The 11388-nt window shown below is 40.4% G+C and overlaps 1 protein-coding gene across 2 annotated transcripts in view; it reads left to right on the top strand.

The window, feature by feature from the left end:
* Positions 1–508: 508 nt before the first annotated feature.
* Positions 509–11388, top strand: part of EFHB (EF-hand domain family member B) — a 60935-nt gene continuing 50055 nt past the window's right edge. The window contains exon 1 of one of the 2 annotated variants that reach the window (XM_025882851.2): positions 509–1956. In XM_025882851.2, coding sequence (XP_025738636.1) covers positions 1033–1956 — 924 coding nt within the window. In that variant the 5' untranslated portion in view covers positions 509–1032. The remainder of the gene's footprint in view (positions 1957–11388) is intronic. The other variant, XM_073900726.1, reaches the window with a different exon arrangement.

The following is an 11388-nucleotide window of genomic DNA, read 5'->3' as shown; positions in this document are numbered from 1 at the left end:
AAGCCTGGCTGGCTCAGTCTGAAAAGCATGCAACTCTTGACTTTTGGGTTGTGAGTTCAAGCCCCACCCTTGGTGAAGAGAATAAATAAATAAACTTAAAACTTGACAAAGGTGCAACGCCAACTTAAAGAAAATCCTATCCTTGGAGCCCCTGGGTGGCTCAGTCAGTTAAACCTCTGCCTTTGGCTCAGGTCAGGATCCTGAAGTCCTGGGGTGGATCCCTGCATAGGGCTCCCTGCTCAGCGGAGTGTCTGCTTCTCCCTCTCTTCCTCACCCTTCTCTCACACACTCTCTTTCAAATAGATAAAATTTTTTTTAAAAATCCCATGCTTAAAAGGAGTTTGAGTTTGCCACAGTATTTTAAAAGTCGATATGCATTACTGTGTAATACATATCAAACTTTAATATATTTAAATGCTATTTGAAGCCTAGTTATTAAAGTGTAAATGTTCTCAAAGACTTTGTTTCTCTACCACAGGTACCAAATATAATTTCACAGAATTCAAGGCAGTTCTTTAGGCTAAAAGAAATACATGCAGTACACATGTACTTGCACAAGGAAGGACCTAAAATTAATGGTCACCACCAGAAAAATGGCTACTTCTTCCCTGATCAACAGTAAAATTAATAGGCCAATGGCCGGGAGGAAGCCCATGGCTAAACCCATCCCAGGGGGGCTGAGTTGCTTGCGAAACCAAAGAGAAGTTGGTGAGCATTTTCTCTAGTGCCCAAGACCACATCCTTCAAGTTTTCTTGCCATCCAGATCTAGTAAGGAAGGAGGAAGAAAAGAGGAGAGGGAGGGAAAGAGAGGAAGAAGGAGAAAGGGGAGAGAAAGGAGAGGGAGAGAAACGGACCAAGACAAGAGTGGGAGAAACGGGCAGGGACCAGGCTGATGAAAACAATTGCGCGCCAAGCCACGCCCCCGTTTCCCAGGTAACCCGGTAAACAGACCTTCATCTGCTTTTCGTCAGTGAACTCCGCTAGGTGTGAATTGGTAGGCAGGAAGCTGTGGGCAGGGAGTCCGAGTGGAGATGTGTTCTTTCGTGAGAGTGGGGTCCCCTAAAGGTTTGGGGCACCACAAGGGATTAGGAACTTCCCTTGACACAGGTACAGCTTTCCCCTTAGGGATGAGTGCCGCTGGAGGAATGAGGGTGTCTGAGAGGAAATCTCCCCAGAGCATGGAGGTTGGTCTCACCCACGAAAGAAAGGATGACTTAGGAGAGAGGGGGGTTCTCATGGGAACAAAATCTCCCACGGAGTTAAGGTTCAGAGTGGGATTAGGAAAAGAAGATTCCTCATGTAGGGAGAGCCTCCTGGGTAGTAATAAATTTGAGGAGAGGATAGCATCACCAGAAACAAAATCTCCATTGAGCAAGGAGCTTGAAATGAAATTGAAAAGACAGAATCTTTCTAGGACCCTCCTGGAGAGTAGTAATTTAGGAGTATCTGGGGTCTCAGCCTCCCAGAAAACAAAATCTTCTCTAGGTATGTTGCCAGGAAGAATGGGCTTAGAAAATGAGTGTCTTCTGGGAAGGTGTTCTGGAAGGATAATACAGCCTCACTCGGGCATGGTATGTGAAAGTCCACAGGCTCTAGGGAGCAGGAGAGGTTCTGTGGCTGGTTCCTCTGAAGGGTTGTGGGCTTCACTGGGGAAGCAGCCTACTTTGGATATGGAATCTAGACAGGAACTGGGGAAAGAGACCTGTGTGGTGGTGAAGCCCAGTGCAGAGATGAAGCCTCCTGTTGAGGTGGACACTGGTCTACCCAAACTAGAAGAACCAGATAATACAGGGCCCCAAATAGACTTGGTGATAGAACCTTCTGAGAGCCAGTTTGCCCAACAACCTGAAGAGAGAAAGGAGGCTGAAAACACTGAACCAGGAGTAGAACCTCCAGATCGCATCAGACCCATATACTCTGGGAAATTTTTTGATCGGATGCCTTGCTGGCCAAGTGTAAGTGTTTTTTTCTAGTACTTTCCCTAAGAACTCTGTATATCTGTGTCTTTATCAAGATGATAGACTGATGAGACTTGTTTGGATTCATGGAGTCAAATTGCAGAGATTTCACTGAGCTTCTGATATTCCTTGTCCCATTGGATTCTTTCCAGCTTTCACTTTGTCTGATCTCTTCTCATTCTTTGCCTCCCTTCCTAGATGTCAGCTTTGTTTTTGTGCACACTGGTGATTCCTCTTGATTTCTCCTGCCTTTCTCCTTTGACCTTCATTTTATTTATCAAACCGCATTTCCTCAACCCTTTCACCAAGATACATGTTGTATCCTAGTAGTCATGTAATGAACGAAAAAAGAAAAAAAAATTCCCCCATTGATTATTTATTCTGTGAGTTACTCATTCTTTCAGCAAAGACTTGTGGTGGTGGTGGCCATTTTGCTGGATACAGGGCAATATACAACAAAAAATACATTATCCATACACTCTAGGTTTAGATACTCATTCTAATGTTAGAGATCAATAACTAAATAAATGTTATATAGGTTTCCAAATGAATAGAAAACAAATGTGATTCTTCCTTAATAGAAATATACTCTAAGAACAGAGCTCAGTGGAAAGATTGGGCAGCCCTGTTTGAAGGAGATGGGAAAGGCTTTGCAGAGCAAGTAATATTTGAGCTAATTTAGAAATATTTGAGCTCATTTGAACTAATTTGTCATATGGAAAAAAAGATTGGAGCACTTTTGGCAAAGGAAGGCAGAGAACATAACCAAAGTTTCTTGTATTTGAGAAATATAAGCAACTCTTTTTATCCAGCATGGTGTTAAGAGATACAGATGAAAAAGAAATATGTGGAAGAAATCTAAATGCCCAGAATGCAGGGGTAAAACGTATGGAAACAGAAGCAATGGTGGATAAAATTTGCCTTTTGGAAAGATAATTTTGATATCAGCAGTACTGGTGGACTGGAAGGGGGCAATATTGGATGACAGGAAAAAGTTAGAAGGCTTTATCCAAGTAACTATGGATGAAGATTAATGTAGAAATAGAAAGAATAGAGAGGAGAGCACAGTTCTGAAAGCTTTGTAGAAGGTGATATTGTTAAAAATTGCCATCCAGAGGCACTTGGGTGGCTCAGTTGGTTAAGCCTTCGACTCGTGATCTTAGTTCAAGTCTTGATCTCGGGGTTGTGAATTCAAACCCCGTGTTGGGCTCCAGGAAAAGTATCTCTGGGACTCGGGTTCTTTTGTCTTTGACCCACTTTGCTTTCTGGTTCCCTTATTGGATTTCCCCAGCCACACTCTTTAACTTGGCCATGGCTGCTTCCTCTTTCTGGATTGGTTCTGCAGTCTATGGCTTCAGACCTGATCTCAAACATGGGCAGCTATCAGCTTCTGGTTTCCAACAGAGGCAATTATAAAACCTGTGCTTCCTCTTCCTCTCACATCCTCCTTTCTTTCTTTCTTTTTTTTTTTTTTTAAAGATTTTATTTATTTGGCAGAGAGAGACACAGCGAGAGAGGGAACACAAGCAGGGGGACTGGGAGAGGGAGAAGCAGGCTTCCTGCGGAGTGGGGAGCCCGATGCGGGGCTCGATCCCAGGACCCCGGGATCATGACCTGAGCCGAAGGCAGACGCTTAACGACTGAGCCACCCAGGCGCCCCTCACATCCTCCTTTCTAAGTGTAATAGGACAGGGAAGACAGTTTCAAGGAGAAAGTGACTAGCAGTGTTAAAACACCTGTGATAGGGTAAAGGGATGAAGATTAATTAGTTTTGGACATGAAGGAAATTAGCAAAGTTGTTAGAATGGCATAATGGAGAGAGAATTCAAATTCCAGTATACTGAAGAGTAATGGGAAATTCAAATTGGAGAAAGTTGTGAATTTTATTTTTTCCTTAAGAAGTGTGACAGTGAAGAGAAGGGAGTAAAGATTCCACTTAGGAATCTATATAATTATTTAGTGAATTAGTATAGGAGTTTGAGATAACACAAAGGAAATAATAGGTGGAACCAGATCCTAGATAAACAGAAGGAAGTGGAATTAGGGTATAGTTAAGAGAAGAGATTAGTGTGGACTAGAAATAATATTTTTAATATTTAAATATCCATTTTTGCTATAAAACAAAAATAGTAATATTTTAGAAAACTTAGGAAATAGGAATGAAAACACCCAGAATCTTACCACCCTAACACAATGCCTACCAGTACTCTGCTGCATTCACATGAATGTTTATTAGCAGCTTACCATATCAACGTCACTACTCATGGAGCTTTGCAGGTATAAACTCATTTCCTGTCATAACGATCCTATGAGACAGCTGCTATTATTAAATTCCATTTACTGGTGAGGAAACTGAGACAAATTAGATAATTTGGCCAAGGTCATATAGCTAGGAAATGGTAGCCCCAGGATTTGAAGTCATAACTTCAGACTCAAGAGTCTGAATTCTTGGGTGCCTGGGTGGCTCAGTTGCTTAAGCGACTGCCTTCGGCTCAGGTCATGATCCTGGAGTCCCAGGATCGAGTCCCGCATCGGGCTCCCTGCTCAGTGGAGAGCCTGCTTCTCCCTCTCCTTGTGCCTGCCTCTCTGCCTACTTGTGCTCTCTCTCTCTCTCTGTCAAATAAATAAATAAAATCTTAAAAAAAAAAAGTCTGAATCCTTGACTACATTTCTTGTGACACTTTTCTCTAAATGTGCTTTTATGTAGTTGTTATGCCAAATATATAAATTGTTTTTCTTGATTTTTCACTAAGTATCATTTAATACTATTTCAGTGTTATTACAGAGACTTTAAAAGATCATTTAATGATAAAAAATATTTCTTTAAGCCAATATATGATTTTTTAGCTAATTCACTCCCTCTCTTGTTGGACATTAGATTTTTTTCCAGATTTTTCTATAAAAATAGCCTGTGAACATCTTTATGTATATATCTTTTTATATGTCTTGGAATATTTCCTTAGGGTAGAGTTTCAGCAGAAGCCAAAGAATGGATCTTTTTCTAGTTACTGTTGCCAAATCCCTTCCTAAAAGATTGTACCACGAAATTTTAAAAATTAATAATGATTTGTAAAGGCATTGTTTAATGCACACTTATTGAATTTGTGATAAGATTGAAAATTGTTCCATATGTTTGTTTTTCTTGTTCTTATATATGGTCATCTTAGTCAACTCCTATTAGTCTTAATTGCTTCTCATTATGTAAGTGAACTCAAGGGGTTTGTTGCTTGGGGTGCAACGAATTGAGCACAACCCAAAGAAATGTTGAAAGCAAAGAATCTATTGTTACGGGTAAGAAGACAGAGAGATAGCTTTCAAAGCACTGTCTCCCTATGGGGTTAGTATAGGAAGCTTTTATTCAGTGTATGGGGGCTGGGGGCAGGGAGCTTGCGTATGCATTTTTGGTTTAATTGCACATGCCTAGCATGTTAACATGCTAGTGCATACATTGTATGTTCAAAAAATGACAGAAACAATGCTCATAGGAGGAGAACTTAGTATTATAATGAACTAAAGGTATTCTTAGGACAACTCGGGGGCTTCTGCACAGGTCCTCAGCTCCAGTTCAGCTCAAAGTGGCTCAAGTAAGAGGTTACCAGGTGAGACACACCTAGCAAGGGGCTATCAGGTTAAACACCTAGTTGGGCATCTCCTTGGCTGGAACTGTTCGTTCTGCAAAACAAAACACATCCCTTTCCTACTTTTGTCCCTTCCCCTCCTCCTTTCTGCTGATAGTTTTCAAACCTCTTATTTGAGTAACTTCTCACTGCACCCTAACTAACAATTATTTCTTTTGGATTTTCTAAGTAGGCAATCATATTGATACTTTGTCTTTCCTTCTTCAGGATATATACCTCCTACCTCTATTTCCCATCTCATTGAATTGCTTATGATCAATAATGCAATATTCAAAGTGAGGTCTCTTCAAATTTTAATGGGAATGATTTAATGTTTCACTATCAAGTATTATTTTTGCTGGAGATTTGATATTTGATATATCAAATTTGATATTTGATATATCAAATTAAGGATACCTATAGTCATTCCCAGGTTGCTAAAAATGTTTAAAAATTAGGAATAGAGTTTGAACCTTGAAGAGCTTTTCCCCACATTTGCTGAAATATGTATTTTTTCCAAATTAAAATAATTAATTTTCTAATAGCAAACCATCTTCATATTTTTGAGCTAAGCCCTACCTGGTTTTGATACATTATTATTATAACATATTCCAGGATTTGGTTTGCTAGTATTTTACTAATATTTTTGCATCTATGATCCCATGTAAGATTGAACAGTAGTTTTCCTTTTTGTACCATATTTCTTTGAGTTTGGAATGAGACTAATGCTGGTATAAAAGGAATTGGGAAGCCTTCCCTACTTCCAATTGTCTTTATGCTTGTAACTGTTTATCCATTATGTATATTACCTATTTCTTGGTAGGATTGGTAGAATTCACACAGCTGAAAGGGGAAGGACAGGAGATCCCTCAACATCCTCACCAAGGGATGAGATAGTAACATATTTGATGCCCCTGAGTTCATACAGTCTCGGAGAAGGAAGGAAGTGCATTTGGGTGAATTGAAAAACCCAGTTTCAAGCACATGACTATGAGGAGTGTTCAGATGGAAATTCCTATTGTGAAGAGACTGCTAAAATCAATCCTGGAGGACAATTGCTTTGCATCAGGATGTATTCAGGGAATTGGGGAGTTCATCTCAGTCAGAGGCCTTTCTGGTGTTGAGGGAAGGAGAGCAGACACATCTCATGGGAAGGACACTCATCCTGTTGTTGCTTGAAGTTGCCGCCCAAAGTTGGTGTTGGGCTGTACGTGAAGGATTTATGAGACCCCCCCCATTAAGCCTTCTAGTCCTAGTAAAACAGTCATTGGTGTAGCACAGGACCTGTATTCAGGAAAAGTTTCCAAGAAATGGTGGCCTGCTGAGAGATTTTTTTAAGAATGTCCTTCAAGAATTAAAAAGGCTCTGGTAAAGAGATCCTCTCCATGTAGCCCATAAAAGAACTCTTGGCTCTCAGAAAGCACTCTGGTAGAGATCAAAATCTCTATAATGGTTATTTCTCCAACATATCCTGAGACTGTCCCTTGATCTCCATTAATGCACTGACTATGGCAGAAACACTGATTAGACAGAACAACTGAACCTTACAAAGTGCATTGGTAAACGGTATTGAGCCCTGAGGTATAAAGGGGAAAAAGGGAGGAGAGGTTCAAATAGAGGTTAAAAAAATTATAGTTTCTACAATGACTAGACAGTATGCTAGGCATTGTGGCTACAAAGATGCCTGCTTTCAAGGAACTTAAAGTCTATAGACCTGAGACCAATCGACACATGATTTTATAATATGATAAATGTCATGTAATGGGGGTGCCCTCTTTTTTCCCATTCACTAAGAGTACTTCATAGCTATTTGGGGAAAATATTTATTTTGTCAGAATTCGCAAAGAACCAATGTCTGCAGAATTCTGAGAAGTGGGTGGTTTCATTTGCATAATGGGTTCAGGGCCTTTTGAGCAGAAAGAAATTGATGTTATCACTCCTAACTTTTTCTCCAAGATATTCAGAATTAAGGATATCTATGGGTAAAACAGAGTGATCTTGACCAAAGCCCAGTGGGAGAGATGGGACCATTATGCTAGCCCACACTGAGTTTGGCGAGAGGAAGGTGGCATGATGATTATGGGTCAGTGGGTCTTCAGTAGTTAAAAATGTCCTGTATCGGGCGCCTGAGTAGCTCAGTTGGTTAAGCGACTGCCTTTGGATCAGGTCATGATCCTGGAGTCCCGAGATCAAGTCCCACATCGGGCTCCCTGCTCAGCAGGGAGTCTGCTTCTCCCTCTGACCCTCTTCCCTCTCGTGCTATCTCTCATTCTCTCTCTCTCAAAGAAATAAAATCTTTAAAAAAAAAAAAAGAAAAAGAAAAAAATGTCCTGTATCAACCTTCCTGAGTTGACTTGAATCTTGGGAACAAATCACATGAGATGGTCACTGAAAGCTGTAATAGTGGGGACTGACTGAGGAGGTGGCCAAATGAGGCTGGACTGGTGTGATTAGGAACTGAGAAAGGGGGTGGCTGAGTGAGGAGGTGGTCAGTGCAGTTGGGAATTTGGTTACATACAGAGGGCCTGAGAAGATAAGAGGATATATTGAGGACAATAGGAGCCAGGTTTCTCACTGATAGAGAAAAAAGTTACCAGTATGAAAAGGAGGAGGTTAGAAGGAATCCTGTTGTATTGGATTGTAATTGGAGGTATGGCTGGAAACTCATGAGATATATATATATATGTCCATGTCCAAATCCATATCTATATATCTATATGTATTTAACAAAACAGAATATTATAAAATTGATACAGATGCTAGTGTGTGGGTATGTATATACATACATACATTCCTTACCTCTGTCCTCTAAGAGGACCTAGAAGCAATGTTTATCTGGTAGCAATGAGCACACCAAAACCAGATTTTGATTTTTAAATACCATTCTGTATTAAAAGGAATCAGGACTCTGGAGGAATGACTGACTCTAGGGTTGGTGCACTAAAATATGAATTTGGAACATCTTTAAGAGCCAAAACTAAGAAAATTCTCAAAGAAAAATGCAGATGTGTTAAAGGGGCACAGAAGTAAGCTTGAAAAAGCTATTAGTGGACCAAACTATTATATTTGGGGCATTGAATAAAATTGCCATTGAGTAAAATAGACATCCATGATCCCAGACTGATGTAAATACATGAATTATTGAATAAATAGCAAGAAAACAAAGCTTCCTTGTAGTATAACGGCAGTTAATAAATATGGATGGAATGATGGAATAAGGAAGTCACCATTTGGCTATCATAGTTGTGATGATTTTGGCAAGAATCATCAATGAATATTAAACAGTAGGTGAGTGGCACCTGGATGGCTCAGTCCTTAAGCATCTGCCGTCAGCTCGGGTCATGATCCCAGGGTCCCGGGATGGAACCCCACATCAGGTTCCCTGCCCCGCGGGAAGCCTGCTTCTCCCTCTCCCACTCCCCCTGCTTGTGTTCCCTCTCTTGCTGTGTCTCTCTCTGTCAAATAAATAAATAAAATCTTAAAAAAAAAATAAACAGTAGGTGAAAGTTTGGTGAGGAACTAGATACTTACATAGAATAATTAATTATAAAGGAAAAATAACTTTACAGAAGAGAAACCTAGCAGACATCACCTTCATTTAGTGACTTAAGTTAACATTATCAGGAATAGGACAGATTAACAGTGTGTCCTCCCTGACAGAAGAACACAGCATTGTTTCTGTGATATCCCTGACAAAAATGTGTAACTTTAATCATAAGAAAACACTAGTAACCTAAAGTGAGAGACATTTTATAAAATAACTGGCCTGTCTTTAAAAAATGTCAGGGTCATGAAAGACAAGGAAGTATTAGGAGCTGTTCCTAACTGACGGAGACAAAAGAGACATGACAACTAAATGCTATGCAGGTGTGGTGGCTATGGAGGTGCCTGGCTCATATGTTCCCTTCAAGAGGACCTGCTGTGGGGAGCATGGCAACTGATAGCCTCCTCCTCCTGCTGCCTCCACGAAGCTATTGCGGCACTGATGCTCCCAGTGATTGAGCATGGCAAGGATCCTAGGACTGGACTCTTTTCACCCAACAGGATTTCTTTAATGGGAAACATAGTCTCATTGGCCTGGCCAAAATTTTCTCAGAAGTGTGAGGTAGTCTGAAGCTCTTCCTCCTCCTCTCTTCTTCTTCTTCAAGATTTTATTATTTATTTATTTATTTATTTATTTATTTATTTATTTATTTATTTGAGAGAGAAAAAGAGAAAGAGTGAGTGTGTGTGTTCATGAGTGTGTGAGCTGGGAGAGGGACAGAGGGAGAGGAGGAGAGAGAATCCTAAGCAGACTCCAATGAGCCAGACTCTGAAATTTCTCCCTACTCACTCCTCCCCCGTTATCTTTCACAGGACTTTTCCCTAATAAATCTCTTATATGTCTATGCATGGTATCTGCCGCTCAGAGGAACCAAACAATCACACTGTGATCTTGGGTTTGTTCCTTTTGTTATAAAAGACAATATTGGAGCAACTGGTGGCATTTAAGTGGTGTCCTTAAATTAGATACTAATATTATATCAATGCTAATTTTCTGATTTTTGATGCCTGTTAAAGTTTTTTTTTAAAAGATAGTAAACCATAAGGAAAAGTGAAATAGAGAAGAGAGACAACAGTTAAGAAATTTCAATAAACTTTAGAAAAGAGGAAATGGAGACATGGCAAATGATTTTGTAGCACAGAAGAAAATGGATTTTTTTTTTAAAGATTTTATTTATTTGAGAGAGAGAGAAAATGAGAGAGAGAGCATGAGAGCGGGGAGGGTCAGAGGGAGAAGCAGACTCCCCTCTGAGCAGGGAGCCCAATGTGGGACTTGATCCTGGGACTCTAGGATCGTGACCTGAGCCGAAGGCAGTCGCTTAACCAACTGAGCCACCCAGGCGCCCCAAGAAAATGAAACTTGAGGGAAATCAGGTAGTAATTTCCACCATATATGATCTAGTTTGCCTGGAATAATCCCCGAGAAGCTCAGCCCTTGAAAGAAAGCATAGCAAAGCTTGGATCTGAAAATCAAAAGATTAGTTGAAAGTTCATATTCAGCACAGTTGGGTTTCTAGTTCCACTCTTCCATCCTATGCTACCCTGACTCCCTACCTCTCTGCACCAGCAGATACTCCCTTCCACCAAATCTGTGGATTTATTTTCCCAAAGCAGTTTTTATAGTCAAAGATGCCAAGGCCAAGATAAGTAAGGGGTATAGTTCCATGCTGAAAATGGGACATTAATAAGTAAAACTGTACTTTCTGTAATGCGGTTTCCCTAGCTTCCTCTCCCAATAGACCCCTGGAGGGCCAGCAGTAGGAAGAAATCCAGCCCTCTCACGAGCAGGCCATGAATAGAAGCAGTGGAGGATCATGAGTAAGAGTAGAGATTTGAAAGCCAGCCTGCTTGGGTCTGCCAGTATATTAAGCAGTATAATTAAGCCACTCAACCTCGCTGTGCCTCATTCTGCTCACAACGGAGATGGTGGTAACACCTACTTTGTGGAAATCACTGAGTACTAAATGAATTAATACATATAAAACACTTAGAACAATGTCCAGCACATTGCTATGTACTCTATAATTGTGAACTATTATTACCATTATTACTATTCTCTGGAAATTCTGAATAGTCTAGAGGAAAAAAAGTGATACTGGGGATTCCACCAAAATAAAGGCTGCCTCATCATCTGATCACCTTATAGGAAAACCCAAGATTCAACAAGTCCTGCAACACACACACCGAGCTACTAATCATCTTTGTAGTGCATAACTTTTTTAACATAATGATCCGACTCCAGCTTGAAAGCAAAGGGCCAAAACAAGCT

The sequence above is a fragment of the Callorhinus ursinus genome, unplaced genomic scaffold (genome assembly GCF_003265705.2).
Source record: "Callorhinus ursinus isolate GAN/ISIS: 27379988/994484 unplaced genomic scaffold, GSC_fseal_2.0 scaffold1, whole genome shotgun sequence".
NCBI classification, from domain to species: domain Eukaryota; kingdom Metazoa; phylum Chordata; class Mammalia; order Carnivora; family Otariidae; genus Callorhinus; species Callorhinus ursinus.
Note: the sequence above shows the minus strand (reverse complement) of the source record. Positions and strands in the feature narration are given on the sequence as shown.